Source organism: Lacerta agilis, chromosome 13 (genome assembly GCF_009819535.1).
Source record: "Lacerta agilis isolate rLacAgi1 chromosome 13, rLacAgi1.pri, whole genome shotgun sequence".
In the NCBI taxonomy this organism is placed as follows: Eukaryota; Metazoa; Chordata; class Lepidosauria; order Squamata; family Lacertidae; genus Lacerta; species Lacerta agilis.
This window is the reverse complement of record NC_046324.1, coordinates 47031318-47049075: the sequence shown is the minus strand read 5'-3', so window position 1 is coordinate 47049075 and position 17758 is coordinate 47031318. Positions and strand designations below refer to the sequence as shown.

Genomic DNA, 17758 nt, shown 5'->3' with positions numbered 1-17758 from the left:
CTGACAACCAATGTGCCCGACTAAGGCCAAGTCCTCTCCTCTTGGGGAACTCAACTGAGTGCAGTGGTTTAAAATAAAAAGAAAGAAAGAGGAATGATCAGGGATGCCTGTATCTCAATGGGCAAACAAGCCCAGCGTTCATCTTTTATGATCGTTTAGGCTTTATTCTGGGGTAACGTTTTCCAAAAGAACAGGAATGCACAATCGTGTGTACCATTTTTGTGTGTGTATGTATGGTAGGGAAAATCTCATCTTGTATTCAGCCCTGAATTCTGTAACTTAGGAGGGTTTCTGTGAGGCTACTTGTAGGAATTATTTCACCTTGCAGTCACCAGCAACAAAGCTAGTTTTCTTTTGAGGACACACTAGATCAAACTGTTGAGAGGAATCCTTTTGTCCTTGTGGCGTTTAATGAGAATTGGGGAAAACCCTGGCAGAGTGTGGCCATAATCAGGCCAGTTTGGGAGAACAGTTACACACCCCACCCCTTACTCAGTACGAAGCAGATTTTTTAAAAAGGACCTTCCCTGGTCGTTCTGATTGCCATGCTTCATAACTGTTTGGTTCAGAGCATGTATGTATGTAGCCCATAACGCTCAGGTGTGTTCTGAACCACCTTGAAGTCCTTCTCTAGCTTGGAATTCAAAAATGAATCTGCAAAGCTATTAAGCTGCTTCAGACTTCAGTTCACCACTCACTAGTTCTGATAGGCATCAAATGCTGAATCTTGCAGGAGGGAGATAATTTCACAGGCAGATCAAGAGCAAGAGCAAGAGCAAAAAGCTTCAGAGATAGCATAGCCCTGGACAGACGTGTAGCTAGCCGCCGGGCTGCCGGGGGCGGCAAGCCAAGCGGCACCCATGGGGGCGGGGCGTCGCTCCGTGCGCATGACGTCATAACACATGCGCACGGAACGACGCCCCGCCCCTCTCCCGCTGCGCTCCGTGAGTGGAGCCGTCCCGGGGAAAGGAGAGGGGCCAGCCCCTGTCCTTTCCCCCTGGGCTCCGCTCCCTGAGCACAGCGGGCAGGGAGCGGAGCGGCGAAAAAAGCCGCTGAAAGGGGGAAAGCCCCCTCTTTCAGCGGCTTTTTCGCCACTGGCTGGACGGAGGCGGGCCATGTGCTGCTGCTCCCGGGTGACGGAGGGAGCGGCGGCGCGTGGGAGTGGTGGGAGGGGCCGCCGCTTGTCACCCCACGTGCCGCCGTTCGTTCCGTCGCCCCGGGAGCAGCAGCACCGCACACACTGTGCGCTGCTGCTCCCTCGGCGACAGAGCAAGCGGCGGTGCGTGGGGGTGACAAGCGGCGGCCCCTCCCCCCACCGGTCACCCCGTCCGTGCAGCGCTGCTGCTCCCGGGGTGACGGAGGGAGCGGCGGCGCGTGGGAGTGGCGGGAGGGGCCCCCGCCTGTCACCCCAACCCGCCGCTTTTCATCCTGTCACTGGGGGCGTACCGCCCCTAGCGCCCCTCCCCAGCGACGCCCCTGCCCCTGGACATTTCAACGGGCGTTGATTCTTCCCTTCCTGCCCCTACTACCTTCTGGCTTACAGTGGTACCTTTACAGAGCAAAACTGAAAGGGGGCATACAGATAGGAAACCAACACCAGCGCTGATGGTTTTTCGCTCTCTTGTCCACTTTCCTCCCTCCTCGCCAGCTCTTTGCCCGAGGAGAAAAGCAAAACCAGTTCGTCCTTCGACTCCTGTCCCAAGCTAAGCGAGAAACAGGATGCCGAGCAAGCAGAAATAGACCCCGAACACAAGCGCAGCCGCGCCCGGGAGCGCCGGCGTGAAGGCCGCTCCAAAACGTTCGACTGGGCCGAGTTCCGCCCCATCCAGCAAGCCCTGGCTCAGGAGAGAGCCAGCGTGGTGGAGACTTCCAAAGGCGGCGGCGGCCCTTTCACCAAGGAGCCCGGCTCCACGGAGGCAGACCCTGGGGAGCTGGAGAGGGAGCGTGCGCGGCGGAGGGAGGAGAGGCGCAAGCGGTTTGAGAGCCTGGATGCCCCCGACGGGGGAGGCCCAGAAGACTTTTCCCGCATGGAGGTGGACAGGCTCCCGGGGTTGCCCAGCCCTTCGGAGACCAAGCCGCAGAACGTCCACGTGGAGATCGAGCAGCGGTGGCACCAGGTGGAGACGACCCCTCTGCGCGAGGAGAAGCAGGTCCCCATAGCCCCTCTACACCTCGCCCATCCGGATGACAGCAGCGAGGCTCTCCACAAGCAGCACCTCACCACACTCTTGGAGAAGGAGGTAAAACAGAGGGAGGGAGACATGCGGCTGGGTGGAATTTGAGCTCCTCCAGGCAAGCTGGCTTAGGACTGATGCCTAGCAGCGAGCCCTGGAAGAAACAGGGGGATACAAGGCTAAAGCAGGGGGCTTCAGTTATCTTGCTCACACTAATCTCTCCCTTTGCAATTTGCTTACTGTCAGATTTTAAATATGGAAGAGGCATGTTAAACTGGGTTACCTTTCCTCTTTAACACCCGATAGGGCAGGGCTAGGGAACTGGATCCATTTCTGTCCCACCCTTTCACTGCCTACCTGTCAGATCAGCTGTGGTTGAGACTTCAAAGCGCCACAATGGGTTTGCAAAGAGCCTGGGCTGCACTTGGAGTGGCAACAGTCAGCGGGTCATTGGTGCTTCAAAGCACCAAACAGGGCTCTGTGCAAGGAGCAGGGAGCTTGCAAATAGCTCTGCTAGGCGCTTTGTAGGCCCTTTCAAGGGCTAGCTGGCCACGTGCAGCCAAAGCGATGGATCCCACAGAACTTGAAGTCCAAGCTCTGCTCTCTTCTGGAATCAGCCATCCTATGGAGTTCTCTTGGCAGGGACTGCCAGACTCTTTGGCCAGGGTACAATCGGGAGCACCTGTGACATCATGCATAGGGCTTGCATATGGGCGTGGCTAGTGGGAAACGGCATTGCAGGGCAAATTGGAACTCATGCTGGGTCGCATTGTTGATTTTGCAAAGCATTGCTCTCATTGTTGTAATCCTCTTTGAGCATAATATGTGGGAAGGCAGCATGCAATCAAAGGGGTGATGCTGAAATTTGGCCCATGGGCTAGAGGTTCCCCATAACCTGTGATAGGGTCATAATTACTGGTCCTCCTTAATTATCTGGAGATGGTTCTAAATTGGCATGCCTCCCCACTCTTGTGGGATATAAGAAACCATTCCCTCTCTTCCCTCTACCCAGGAAAGAAGTGTCCAAGCGTGTTGGCCTCCATGGCTTCATTCACTTGGAGAAGCTCAGCTCACCTTGGCACTTCTGCATGTGAATTATGTTTAGTTTGTCTGACCTTCTGCTGTCCTTGTAGCATCTGCCGTTAATGAGCCAGTCCTGGAGAAGGGGAAGGAAAATGCAAGCCAAGTCTCACCCACCATCTAAGCCGATGCCTTTGGGGAGAAATTGGAGATGGAATGGCTTCCTAGAGCACGATGGTTCCTGGAGTAGCTCTTAGCTTAGTTCCTACCCCAAAGCTTGGTACAGAGGAGGAGAAGCTCCTGTTAGGAGGTTGCAGGAGAAATCCATCCAATTCACCCACCCAGTTTGTATAGGGCAGCTGGTCACCTTGCCGGTTTGGAGCTGTGGATGTGTTTGAACGACGTCTTTGTGGTCTTATCCCTTCCCTCTTGTGCTTGCAGCTGGAGCAGAGCCAGAAGGCAGCCTCTGAACTCCTGGAGCAGAACCGTGCTCTGCAGGACCAGCTGAAAGTAGCTTTGGGCCGCGAGCAGAGCGCCCGGGAAGGCTACGTCCTGCAGGTAGGAGAGAAAGGCCAACATCCTACTTGGTTGCTGTGGCTCGAATTTAATCTGTGGGGCTTCAGTCCAGGGTGCTTGTGGGGACGCACCTGGGTGGGAGACACAGTTTGCAAAACCTTCAGTCCTCCACATTGTAGGGGTGAAAGAAAAGCTTTTTGTATTACCCTCTTTTCTGCAGGTACAGAACAAGCTCCTCTTTTCAGTACTGCGCTAAGCAGCCTTGTTGCTCAGGAATTCTGAGAAGCCTGAAAATCATGTAGGCTTTCAGTTACGAAAGCAATGGTTAAAATCAGAAGAGTTTTTGAAGGTTCGGTCCACCATCTTCATTGATAACCATGTCTGGTTGTATCCAAACATAGACCAAGACCTGCCTCTTGATCTTAGGAAACTTCATGGAAAATTGGGTTGCAGTATCTTAAGAGGTGTCAAAATTGACAGCAAACAAGCCGCTTTCCAAAGTATATAGTTGATAATGTAATTTGTTTCTAGGGCTCTGAGTGCCCCCCTCTCCTACTAACTGATCCAGGGCTGCAACCCAGGGAACCCCCAATCTGGATCTGATCTTGACTCATTTTGGTCAGTGGGGTTAATATTTAATGAGGGTTTTTAAAGCCTATATGGGCAAGAGAGGAGACAGGGCGTCTCCTCCCCCACTCCGCTGACCACACTGCCGAGAGCGGGAGGATTCAATCCTGCTGGGTCCTACTCTGCTACCATGTTCCCTAGCTGACAAAGCAGACCTGCAGGAGAGTAAACATAGCTCCCAAGCTGATGTGTGCCATTGTCAGTTTGCATACATTTCAATTAACAATAATTTAAAATTTTAAAGTATTAGTTGCTTGATTAAGTGAGGGTGCCTTTGTGTTTCAATTTAATGCCCCCTCGTCAGAGTTGCAAGCCTAATATTTTTATTTTTTAAGTAGCTTTGGTAAAGAGAGACACCATGCTGCAGAGGCATCCTTCCCTTTTTGTAATGCGTTCAACCTTCTGGAACAGTTGGCCTTCTGTCCAAGACTACCCAAGTCTCCTGATGGAGAGAGATCGTCTTTTGGAACAGAATCTCTTGCATACTGACAGAAGAGAGCAGATGTGCCATGCTGCCCATTTGCTAGGTTATCTGTTGTGCCCTCAGCCTGGTACCCTACACCTATGGCTCCTAGCTATTTTGCCATTTGTGTAGGTGACAGAGGTGGCGTTGTGGTGTGGGGTGAAACTCCTTTCCCTGGGGGACACTGGCAGATGAAGATCACTGTACAGATTTCCTGGCTCAGAATATTGGGACTAATTCCATCAGGTCGCACCAGATAACCAAAATGCTTCCTCTCCTTTTAACTGGGCCCAATAGGAGTACCTTTGCTTGTAGGACTAAGAAGCTAACGGTGTGATCCTGTGTCTCTCTACTTGGATGTAAGTCCAATTAAGTTCAGTGGGACTTGCTCCTGGGTCAGCGTGCATAAGATGGCGCTTTAAGAGACCTTGAAGAATTGGTGAAAGACCGATAAAGCAGGCATGCTGGTCATCCCAGCGGGGAAGCAAATGACCCTTGTGAAAAGCAGATGGTTGCAGCTTCTGGGGAGCGTTTTTGCCAGACTCCTCCCAAAACGGCAGAGCCCGGGTGAGCTCCTAATCCTTTGCCTCCCTCCCATCCCCGGTTCATAGCGCTGTTGCAGAATGTTCTGCCCAACAAGATACTGCATATCTATCTTCAGGACTCGATCCGCATGCACGTTGAACCGAGCCCCTCTTTGAGCTCTTGCAACATAACCTTTCCTGTGTGTGTCCTGCCTTGAGCTCAATGGCAAGTGGAGCTTCTCCAGCCCATTCAGTGCTAACAGAAGTTGAGCATGACTGTTTTTCCTCTCTATTCCCCCCCCCCCCAAGATACCAGTTGTATCTTCTGCCTCCTTTGGGTCAAGGGTGGAGAGGGTCACTCTACTAATCTCTCTTGGGTGTGGATAATATTGCATGGGTTGTTTTTTAGGGGTCTGGTGTGTTTTTTTGGGTGTGGAAGCATGTAATCTGACTTATTGTACCTGAGTGTCACATCTATGGGCTGTCCCTGCCAGCGATTACGGTACAGCAAGACAGGCCAAATTATCAGGCTTAGCGCTGTGCTCCTCTTGCCTCTTTCTGTTTGTGTATTCTTCAAGCCACATGATTTCTGTCTGACTCTTGCATGATTCTCTGTGTGTTTATTCCCCCACCCCCTTGCATGCAACATGGCTTTGGTTTTGAATCTCTCCGAGGGTTTCCTTGTTCTGACTTTTATGTTCTCATCATACTCCTCCTTTCCTCTCCGCTTGTCTTGATTTAAAACAAAACACGGGCAGCAGACAGATCTAGAACATCCACATTTTAAACTTCATTCACATATTACACACACAAACATATTTCCACGAGCAGGAAAGCTATAAGACGTTTGTGGCAGGGATCAGTTTTCACCTGCCATCTCTTCAGGTGAGGGGAGAGCAATTGTGTCTTCTCGGTGGCCTTCATTCCTCCAGGACTTTATTTACCTGAAGCTCTGCATCTTTTGCTTGGCAAAAACATTATGCTCTAACTGTACACCTGCACACACAATCCAGCAGTTAGACTCACAGGTCAACCCACCCCAAAAAGTCAGGGTGGGTAACACAAAAGTGAAAATAAATCCCAGCAAAACAAGATAAATATTGATTTAAACCCATCCTTTCCAAACTTAGCCTCAAGCCGCAAAAGATAGTTCCTAGCAGGTAGGTCTCCCAATGCTTCAAAGAGTTGCTTGTTTTATCTTAGTATATTCGGATTGCCCCTCCCCCTCACAATTTTCACTCCTTTCCAAACCTTTTTTCTACTTGTCCCAAGTCATCATTTCTCCTGTGGTGTTCTCTTCTCCATCATTTTGTTTAGTTTTAATTTGTTTTGTTCCTCTTAGGCTCGTTTGCGTTAAAGCTGTTTCAATGTTTTATCATCCGTGTTGTCTGTTAAACTCGAAGAAGTGTTTCCTTGTTTCCCTGAGCAAAAGGGATTTTTTTAAAAAAGAAAGCAGACAAAACTGAAACCATCCAAAATTGGAGCAGATGGGTAGTGATCAAACCTATGCAAGGAATTGTTCTGTGGCCCAACTTGACCAGAGGTGTGACACTCAGAACTGGGAAACGAGAGTGCTACTAATCTCCTATTTAACCAATTTTTTTTAAAGACCGAGGTGGCCACACCCCCATCGGGGGCCTGGCAGAGGCTCCATAAAGTCAATCGAGACCTCCAGAGTGAGCTTGAAGCGCAGTGTCAGCGGCAGGAACTGATCAACCAGCAGATCCAGTCGCTTAAGCGTAGCTATGGGGAGGCCAAGGATGTGATCCGGCACCATGAGGCAGAGATCCAGAGCCTACAAGCGAGGCTCAGCAATGCCGCTGCGGAGCTCTCCATCAAAGAGCAGGCTCTGGCAAAGCTGAAGAGCGACCTGAAGGCCGAGCGGAAGAAAGCTCAGGAGCAGATGGAAGAGTGGCAGCACAGCGAGGAGGCACTGAGCTCGCAACTGAAAGCCAGCGAGCAGAAGCTCAAGAACGCGGAGGCGCTCCTGCTGGAGAAGACCCAGGAGCTAAGAGATCTGGAGACGCAGCAAGCTCTGCAGAGGGACTACCAGAAGGAAGTGCAGCGGCTCCAGGATCGTATCGCTGGCCTCAGCCAGCAGCTGAGTGCCAGCGAGCAGTCCCAGATGCTGATGGAGGAGAAGCTGCAGAGGAATTACGAGGCTTTGCTGGAGAGCTGTGAGAGGGAGAAGCAGGTCCTCATCCAGAGCTTGAAAGAAGCGGAGGACAAAGCCAGCGAGTACGAGAACCAGCTTCAGAACAACGAGCAGCAGATGGAGGTCCTGCAGAAGGAGAAGCTGTCCGTCAAATTTGAAAGCAGTGAAATTGTCCACCAGCTGGAAGAGCAGCTCGAAATGAAAGAAGCCAGCATCCAAAAGCTCGCCGAACACATCAAGAGCCTTGAGGAGGAAAGGGATCAGATCAAATGCCGGTTCCAAGAGCTGATGAACCAGGTTGCCGAGTCTGATAACGAGGTTGCCAAGCTGCAAGCCAAGCTGCAGCTGGAGGAGAGCAACTACCATGCCCTGGAGCACTCCTACGAGGTGGTGTCAGGGCAGTTCCAGAACTTGCAGGCGGTGCTGAAGGAAAAGGAGGAGGAGCTAAGAGTGGTGAGGGAAGCCCACTCAAGAATTGTGGAAAATAAGGACCAGGAGCTTGCGGAACCTTTCTTAAAAATAGCTGCCGTAAGTAGCAGTCCAGAAAACGTGGAAGATCAGCAGACGCAAGACGATGAGTTGAAAACTTCAGCTGGTGAGAGCTTAGCACCGTGTGTTACGATGGAAACAGGTGGTCAAGTTGTGGAGCCAGCACCACATTCACAGCTTCAAAGAAGACTTCCAGTCTCAGAATGCATGCTCACTGAGGATCAGGACCCCAATATCAGTCACAGGCAGATCTGTGAGCACCCAGCAGTGAACCCAGAAGAGTGCAGGTCTACCTCTAAGTCTACAGACCTTCAAGAGAGAGAGATTTGTCAGAAGGACTCTACAAAATCGGACACAGAAACCCCAGGAGCCAAAAGGCAAAGGATACGTTTCTCCAACATCCAGTGCCAAAAATATATCCACCCTGATGGATCCGAGAAGATGTGGACCAGCAGCACTTCATCAGACACCAGCCAAGACAGGTCGCTTTCGGAGGACAGCATGTCTTCAGAACCAGCTCCGAGTTACCCAGGCACAGGCGATTCCGAGACTTACCTTTCTATCATCCACGCCCTGGAAACCAAACTTTACATCACAGAAGAAAAGCTCAAAGATGTGACCATGAAACTCGAAAGCCAGCAGGGCCACAATCAAGACACCCTCATCACACTTCACCACCAGTGGGCCAGCACAGAAGCCCAGCTGAGGGAGCAGCTTCAGGAGAGCTTGGCTCAAGTCAGCAGGCTGGTCTCACAGCTGGAGGGCGAGAAGCAAGAAAAACACAAGCTGCTCGAGAATCACATCCATGAGCTGGGAAGGTTCCATGGGAGAAACAACCAAGCCTTGGTGTGCTTAGAGCAATGCAGAGAACAGCTAAGAACTTTGTCCAGATGTGACACGGAGCAAGAGAGAGAGGTGCTTTTGGGTGTCCTGTCCAATACGGAAACTTCTTTATCGGATGCAGTCCTCGTGTTGCAACAGGCACTTTCTTCGCCTGGTCATCTGGCAGAAGAATCGTCTGCAGCCCAAGCGTTGCATGCAGAAGGCAGCAGCTTGGGGGAGGAGGAGAAAGCTGCCCTCCAGCAGCAACAAGTGGGGTTTTCTGAACAAGACCAGTTGCGGATGCTTTCCAGGAGGGTGGCTTTTGAAGCCAGCTTGATCAACCAGATATCAGAGTCTCTGACAGATGCAACCTCCAAGATTTCCTTAGCCCTGAGAGAGATTCATGGTACGGTGGATGCTGTCTTACTGGAGCCTTCAAATATTTCACATATTGCAGTGGCCTTGGCTGACGTCTTATCTAAAAAGCTAGTGTTGGAAGATGAGTTTTGGAGCCAGGTAGAGGAGCTAAGGAAGAATTTGAGTGCCAAGGAAGAAGATGGGAAGGGAAAGGTGGAGGCGCAGTGTTTAAACATTCCTCAGTGCCTCATTCATTCGGTGGCAGACAGCACACTGATTAAAGCAGAGCTCAGTTTTGTTGCCCAGAAAATGAGAGAGACCTTTCATCAGAGATTAAAGGCCATCGAAGAAGACCTCCACAACACCAGAACAGCCCTTCAGCAGCACAAGTGCATGCTGGAGGAAATCATTAAAGCATACCAGACTCCTGAATTTGACGGCGTTATGCATCAGATTTCCAAAGCCCTTGAAATCCAAGAGGGCACTTCAGCTTGGGATGCCAGCCTTCCTGGCTTCATGCCAGAAGCCCACACTTTGCAGGATCTTGGCAGTCAAGCTCTAGCTGCCATTCAGGGCGATCTTGCTCAGCAGCTCAAAGACAGAGCAAATGTCCTGAAAGAAATATCTGCTGCTCTCCTGTCTCTGTCCCCTGACGATGCCCTGAAAGATTGCCGCAAGCTGCTAAGGATTTCTTCCAGTCCTCCCTACGATATGTGTCTGGGGGATCTTGAGCGCTACTCGTCTCTGCTTGTTCAAGATGCAATTATCCAGGCCCAGGCCTGTTACGGGGCTTACAGGGCAAGGCTGGAGTACGCCAAGGAGGCACGGCTTTACAAAGAGTCCCTGCACAATGTGGATGCTCTGTGTCAGGAACGCATCAGGGCAGTTGCCACCCTCCGGGAGGAATATGAAGAGCTGCTCCGAAAGCAACAGGGCAAGTATGCCGAGATGATTGCTGTGCTTGAAAGGGAGAATTCGGAGCTCAAGGCCAAAGTGGAGCAGCTTGATAATCAGCGGAAACTCCTGGAAGAAGAAGAACATAAGCAGAGCAAGAAAATACTGGAGCTTCAGGGCACGTACGAAGAGGAGATCCGGAACGTGGTTGAGCAGCTCCACAAGACCGAGGATGCTCTGAAATCAGAACAGACTGAAGGGCTACACCGACTAGATTCCCTTGCGCGGGAAAAGCAGAACTTGGAGACTTTCCACCTCGAGCAGATCCAAACTCTAGAGGAGAAGTTTCAAGTCAAGATGAAGGAACTGCAGGTCTTCCACAGTGAAGAGCTGCTGGCCTTGCAGAAGGGCTACGAGCAAGAGCTGCAGTGCTTGCAAGCATCTCTGGAGCAGTGCCAGAAGCAGCACTCAGAAGCACTGCCCACTGTGGCATTGGGTGCGGGAGAAGCATGGGCTGCTGATAACCCCGACAGTGGGGTGCAGGGCTCAGAGAGCGAGCTGGACGCCATGCACGACTTGAGAGAGCGCATTCAAGAGCTGGAAGCCCAAATGAACATCATGAGAGATGAGCTGGAGAACAAGCACCTCGAAGGCAATGCGTCCACTCTGAGGGAGAAATACCAGAAGGACTTTGAGAATCTTAAGGTTTTTTCTTCTTCACTGCACTTAATTTCACTAAGTCATATGTGTAAATCTCTCTCCCCACCCCATCCCACCCCACCCCATCCATGGCAATGCAACAATCACCTTTTTGTTTAAAGGCAAATAGAATTCTATAACTTAATGGTCAGAGGATAGATAGAGCTAAAAAGAGGGACGGAAACACTTCCTTCCCATGACAGAAAAAAGGTTACAAAAAAAGAAATTCTGCCACAGGATGGGATGCATTTCAAACGGAATGCTTACAGTCCACAGCTTACAGACTGCCCCCTTAAGAACACTAAATCAAAACTTTGCATTGCAACATAGGAACAAATGGTCCATCTTAGAAGCCCAAAATAATGTCCTTGAGGTGATGTAGCCAGAGCCCTAGGGATGTATGTCATCTTCTGCAAACCTTCACAAGATCTTTTCACCTTTAGATCTCAGATTTCCCATTACTGTCCTTCAAAACACAAACCTCTCCTTCTATCAAACTTCCATCGTTACAACCTAAAACCAATGAAACGGTAGTATCAAAGCATGGAACAAAGAAAACAGGAACACAAGCACATAAAACAGGGTCTGGCTGGGGAAAGCCTGTGCAAAAACATAGGTCTTTACAAGTCTTCCTTTTAATCACATTTTATGCCCCACCTTTCCTAAAAGAAGCTGAGAGTGTAAATCGGATTGCATCACCTTTTCCTTGGAAGAGCCCTGCAAGCTAGGCAAGGCTGAGAGAACAGAGGCTTGCTTCAGCTGAAATTCACAGCTGAGCCATGGTTGAAACTCAGGTCCCTCCAGTCTAAGGCCAACATTCTGCCCACAGACACCCTCCAGTATTTATTGCTGTAGCACATGGCCATATAAAGGGGCTAATGGGAGGTAAATGGCACGTCACATCATGAAATGATGATAGTAATGCGGGAAGCAGTCAAGGGTTCTAGGAGAACGCTCTGCTCTAGGCATGGCTGAAGGCTGCCTTCTTTTTTCTTTTGCCTTTCATAAACTTTTGTAACATTCCCACAAGAACATTCTCCACCCATCAGCAAGAGCCTTTTCACAGCTCACAAGGTTTGCTGTACAGGCCAGTTGCACCTGCTGGCATGCTTGCACTAACGTAACAAAGGGTGCTTTTAAATGTCCCTTGCGGAACACTGATCTCCCCCTGGACTAACATTCTGCCATCCTAAAAAGGGTTGCCTTGGCTGACAGATCTGCAGCAACCATTTCTGCAGCCCACAGCTGGTTCAAGAGGCAATTCTGTGCTTATCAAGGAACAGAGAGCAAAGTGGCATAAATAAATCCCAGCCCACCTGCTAAGATTCTGGCCTCAGTGTAAAGAGCTAGGAACTGAAGCTGTACATGCCTCCACAGATGTGTTTCAGGCAATTTATATAACCACAGCTATACAACATGTTATTTACCATATTTATATAGGCTGGCCAGTAACCTATATCCCTGCAGCCAGCTGCAGAAGTACTGTTTTTAAGCATTCTTGCAGAAAAGACCCATCTTTCATTTTTAAAGAGCCCAGTTTTTGCCCTTTTGTAATAGCCAATAAAAATTCTGAAGATATTTAAAGATTTTATTTAAAGACAGGCTAGGATCCTAGAGGTACCTTAGGTATATTTTAAAGAGGAGAATACACACACAGAGAGAGAAAGAGATGCTTTCCTCTTTCATACAGCTGACACCCTGTGTTGTATTCTACATGGGTACAAAAAATTGCACGAGAAGCAGCTATTTCCTGGCAACTACGAAGTAGGGTGCATGCTTCACATTTTACACCAGATCAAGAAGTTGTACAATACGGAAGTAGGACAGACAGCAAACCACATTCAGTACCTCCCAAGGACGAGGCTAGATTGGTGCAGGTGAACATAGTAAATCCAGGTCACTCCAAATGATTTTGTGGTTAAAAGTGTGCATTTAAGCTTCGTACTTCCATCAAACAACTCTGTGCAACAGTACAATGATGCTGGGTTGTGTTGTCTCTTCCTAGTCTTATCTAAATGGCATCCCAAGTTAAGCCTAGATCAGGAACAAGGAACCTGTATTCCTCCAGATGTTGTTGAGTGGATGATGGGAACAGGCATTCAGCAACACCTGGAGATCTACAGGTTCCCCATCCCAAGTCCAGATGGAGTACCAATGACAAGGGCTGCTTCCTAAGGCTTTTCGAAAGTCCCCATTTAAGTGGGTTTTGAACTAGCACTCTTCCAATCAATCAAGATTTCACGTAGTTTTTCTATCAGGTTAAGATTGAAGAGGCATGTTAGAGCTCCAGTCTAGAGCTTCCATGCATGCTTGTCCATCAGCTCCATGGCTTTCTCCTCCTCTGTTTGTTTGCTTGCCTGCCTGCCCATTCAACCTAACACAATCCCTGTAGGTTCTGAGGCCGGATCAGCGAGAAACACGAATTCAGTTCCCCCGCCCCATCTTTTCCCAGGCAACTTGCGAACGAGGGTTTGCAGCTATGGAAGAGACCCATCAGAAGAAGATAGAGGACTTGCAGAGGCAGCACCAGCGAGAACTGGAGAAGCTAAGGGAGGAGAAAGACCGCTTGCTAGCTGAGGAGACGGCAGCCACCATCTCAGGTAAGAGGAAAGAGAAGACCATAAGTGGTCATCAGTAGCAACATCAGAAGGTGGTTTTGTTCCTGAGGTGAGATCGGCAGACAGGAGTGTTTCTTAGAGGAAGGCAGTTTATCTGCAGCTCTTTCCTCTTTTCCTACACAGCCATAGAAGCCATGAAGAACGCCCACCGGGAAGAGCTGGAGCGGGAGCTGGAAAAGACTCACCGCTCGCAGATCAGCAGCATCAACTCGGACATCGAAGCACTCCAGAGGCAATACTTGTAGGTGCTCCTCTGTCTTTTCTAGATTTGTTGAGGTAGGAAATGTGGAGCAGCTATTGGCACCTGGGTGGCGTTGGGTGGAACAATTTGTCATTCTACACCACCCACACTAAACAGCCCTGCTAGAACAGGCCAGAGACCCATCTAGTTCAGCATCCTGTTCCCACACTGGCTGACCCTAATGGGGATGCCATCCATAGACAGCACAAATATTCAGTCTAGTCAGTACAATCAAACCGCATGCCCAAGTTTGCTTTCCTGGGAAAGCAAAACTGAACATGTGGGATGCACCTGAATGCCCATCTTGTCTGTCCGCAGCCAGAAGGTTGTGCAATGCCTCCTTCTCTTCCTCAGTGTATCCTAGTCTCTGGTAGTTGATTTGATCCATTTTGGGGGTTGCAGTTGGCCTTGCAATCATTATTTTTTGTTTTTACCCCCATCCCCCTATGCCCAATCAGGGAGGAGCTGCAGTCTGTCCAGCGTGAACTTGAAGTTCTCTCCGAGCAGTATTCTCAAAAGTGTTTGGAAAACGCTCACTTGGCCCAGGCCCTGGAAGCAGAGAGGCAGGCCCTCCGTCAGTGCCAGCGGGAGAACCAGGAGCTCAATGCACACAACCAGGTAAAGCAACACCAGTCCAGCCTCATTCAGCTGCCTAAGAGAAAAGGATCATTTTGGGCCTTTTTCAGAATGGCTTTCAGCCAGGATTTGACTAGCAGGGCAGGGGAGTGAGTTGGTCAAGAGGCCTGATAAGCAGTTTCACCCTAATAGGAATGAAACGTTGCAGCAGGACCCAGATCATAGTGATTCTGCAGGGCAGAATTAAGACCTTTAAAGGCCCTAAGTACTGAAGAGATTATGGCGGAGCCCCCACATATTTTTTTTAAAAATAAAAACAGTACTAAACTGTAAAATACATATATTTAAAAAACCATAGATTTATTGCAACACCTGGCAGATCTGATTTCTGCACATTTTTTCAATCTAAGTTGGTAGGAAGCCCCCTGATTTAGGTAAGGAAAATTAATTAAAAGATGGCACCCCATATGGTGTTACTGACTTAAACAGGCTTGTAAACTGCCTTTTGCTTGGTGGTCTCTGAAACATGGGGTCTTCTTTTTACGAAATCCACCACAGCTCCAATTGTCTTGAAATACCAGGGCATGGGGTGTCTCAAGGTGTCTCCTCAATGGCATTTTCCCCCCCTGAGAAAATAGGCAAGACGGAAACTGCTGTGTTAAATATGACATTGTGCAATATGCAAGCTCCATAGTTTTAGACGATGGTTGCTTTTGTGTGCTTATTTTCATCACCAGGCCTTGTGACACAGCTTCTTTAATGAAGCATTGATAAAATGTATGCTTTCTAAAATCTTTTTTTCTTTGTCACAATCACTTCAGAAGAATCAGACTTTCACCACTAGGAACAATTTTTTAAAAAATAGTCATTATTTCAGGCTATTGGTGTATTAGGACCAGCACAGATATACATGGGTTACTAAAAATGTTTTAAAACTCTGTGAACTTAAGAAATGTCCATATTTAGAGGGGGGGGGGATCAAATGTGCTGGTTGGGCCACATTTGCGGAAGTACTTAGCTCAATCCCTTTGTCTGATCTGCAGAAGTACAGATAGCAGCAAGGAAGGCCCAAAGAACCACAAATACTCTTTTGTGCTGTTTGGTGAAAACTGAAGACATTTATATCCTTGAGGTCGCCATCCAAAAGCAAAATAGGCATGTCCAGTTGCTAGGATTGGGGAGAGCTTTATTCATAACTGCTGCTCATAGCCATCTTGTGGTCTTCTTACAGGAACTGAACAACCGCCTGGCTGCAGAGATCACACGGTTACGGACCCTGGTGACTGGGGAGGGTGGGATCGAGATGGCTGGCTCACCTCTCACCCAAGGCAAGGATGCCTACGAGTTGGAGGTGAGTGTGCCCTGCCTTGATTCCAGATGTTGGGAGTTCAAGGGGCATGTGAAATGGACTTTCCTTTCTGCTCAATGGCTTAACTCCCCCCCCCCCACCTTTTCATTTGGGCATGGTTGCCTAACCTAAAAAGCATCTGCCTGGGTTTCTCTCCCCTTTTGCAGGTCTTGCTGCGAGTCAAGGAATCAGAAATACAGTACTTGAAGCAGGAGATCAGCTCCTTGAAGGATGAACTGCAAACAGCATTGAGGGTAATAGTTCTGGGGGAGTCTGCCTTTGTATCATACAAGCAGACAGCAAGTGCCTTTAAACGCATATGTATTCAGCTGACTCCTGTATATACATACCGCTTGTAATTATGATAATAGGTAGTTCGCAACATGATAAAACAATTCAGTAAAATTCAACAAAAATGTATTTCTGTAGCATCCACAAAGCAGTGAAACCGGTATTGAAACATGCCTGAGCAGATTTTTTTTTAAAAAAGTCTTTAGTTCCGTCATGGAACTCAGAGCAGCGTACATTTGGTTTTTGAACCATCTCCCAACCAGACCTGCATCGGCTCAGGAAGATAGCTGCGTTTTGAGCCTTCAGTCTGTATAGCTGCTAATTGTTCCCAATGTAGAAGAGTCTGTATCAGTGGCAAATGCAAGCTGCACATTGGTTCCCCCATGGGAGTGTGTGATCTCCCTCCCCTTGAGTGGGTGGTTCACATATTTGAAAGATGCCATATACAACTATTTGGTCAAAACCAAATTGTTCTGCTTTTTAAGAATGGAGCCTCTCTCAGCGGGTTGCAGTGTTCTTTTTTTTAACCAAAGCCCAAACCAGGAAAGATAAAGAGAGTACATGTGGCACTGATTGCTACAATATGTGTTGTTGGGTTGAAATCTGTCTAGCCCCTTGGCAATATTTGCTGCTGCCGATCTCCAAGGCCGAAGGGGACTGAAAGCATTTTCTCAGCTGAAATGCTGTCGTCTTTTCTAAAGGACAAGAAATATGCCAGTGATAAGTATAAGGACATTTACACGGAGCTCAGCATTGTGAAGGCCAAGGCGGACTGCGACATTAGCAGGTTGAAAGAGCAGCTCAAGGCGGCCACTGAAGCCCTTGGCGAGAAGTCTCCAGAGAACACCACTGTGTCTGGATACGGTCAGTCTTCTGTTAGCTGGTTTGGCTTTTTCATAGGTGCTGCTGTGGCAAGGCCAAGTTTCTGCCTTTTGCTTTGGGTATACTTACATGGGCCATACCAGTTTAGGGAGCCAGCTCTGTAACTGGTGGCAATTGGGGGTGCCTTTGGAGACTCTGTTCTGGGGTAGGGGTGGCCCTTGCATGAAGTTAGGTGAAGCCGTTGCCTCTGGCAGCAGATCCACACCCTCCCTCCCTGTGCTCGCAGTTACGCTGCTCCCAGCCCCACAGTGGCTTTGCCTGCATCAACACAGTACCATTGATCTCACCAGTCACGGTGATGGGGCTGGCGGCAGCGTGGGCACAATGGCTGGGCCAGGGAAGGCGGGGGGACCCAGATCTTCAAGGGGGGTGTTGGAGCATTTTGCCAACAGTAGCAAAATGTCTTGTGCCAGTGTTGTTCTTTTTGCCCGTTTGACAAACATTTGTTTTCCTTTTTTCTATGGCGAGGGAGGAAATGTTGCACTTGTAGTCCTTTCAACAGTACAGTAAACTGGCTCTTTCTCCTCCACCACCTAGATATTATGAAATCCAAAAGCAACCCTGATTTCTTGAAGAAAGACAGGACCAGTGTTGGCCGGCAACTGAGAAATATCAGGTCAAAGGTGAGTTTATGGTGACTTCACCCAACTTTCCAAATGAGGTTATGCTACATCTATGAATGATACGTCTGCTGTGTTCTGTCTGGGTTATTAGCATGTGCAGAGGTTTTTTCAGCCGGAACTCACTGGAACTCAGTTCTGGCACCTCTCAGGGGGGCACCATTGCTGCTGTATGAGAACAAGAGAGGTGTTCATGGTGAGTTCTGGCACCTTTTTTCTAGAAAAATAGCACTGAGCAGGTTTCTAGATTCTACTCCACCCATGGGTCTCTGGTTTGGGGACTGTTGGTGGTTTCAGTTTTCCCATTTTTCAGTGCAGGGCATGAGAGCTTTACTAGGGCAGTCCAAGGCGCGACCTTGAGGCCTTCTTGGGTGGCCCTCAGCAACATTTGACGCCCCACACAAACCCTTGCACTGCCTTTCCAAAGCCGGGTAAGCAAGGC

At 49.1% G+C, this 17758-nt stretch overlaps 1 protein-coding gene across 6 annotated transcripts in view; it reads left to right on the top strand.

The window, feature by feature from the left end:
* Positions 1-17758, top strand: part of MPRIP (myosin phosphatase Rho interacting protein) — a 145215-nt gene that overhangs the window by 118837 nt on the left and 8620 nt on the right. For 4 of the 6 annotated variants that reach the window (XM_033168086.1, XM_033168088.1, XM_033168090.1 and 1 more), the window contains 10 exons: positions 1649-2240; positions 3636-3752; positions 6934-10746; positions 13193-13340; positions 13482-13599; positions 14058-14217; positions 15407-15526; positions 15691-15777; positions 16516-16678; positions 17234-17319. In XM_033168086.1, the coding sequence (XP_033023977.1) occupies positions 1649-2240; positions 3636-3752; positions 6934-10746; positions 13193-13340; positions 13482-13599; positions 14058-14217; positions 15407-15526; positions 15691-15777; positions 16516-16678; positions 17234-17319 (5404 nt within the window). The remainder of the gene's footprint in view (positions 1-1648; positions 2241-3635; positions 3753-6933; positions 10747-13192; positions 13341-13481; positions 13600-14057; positions 14218-15406; positions 15527-15690; positions 15778-16515; positions 16679-17233; positions 17320-17758) is intronic. The other 2 variants (XM_033168091.1, XM_033168092.1) reach the window with 1 other exon arrangement.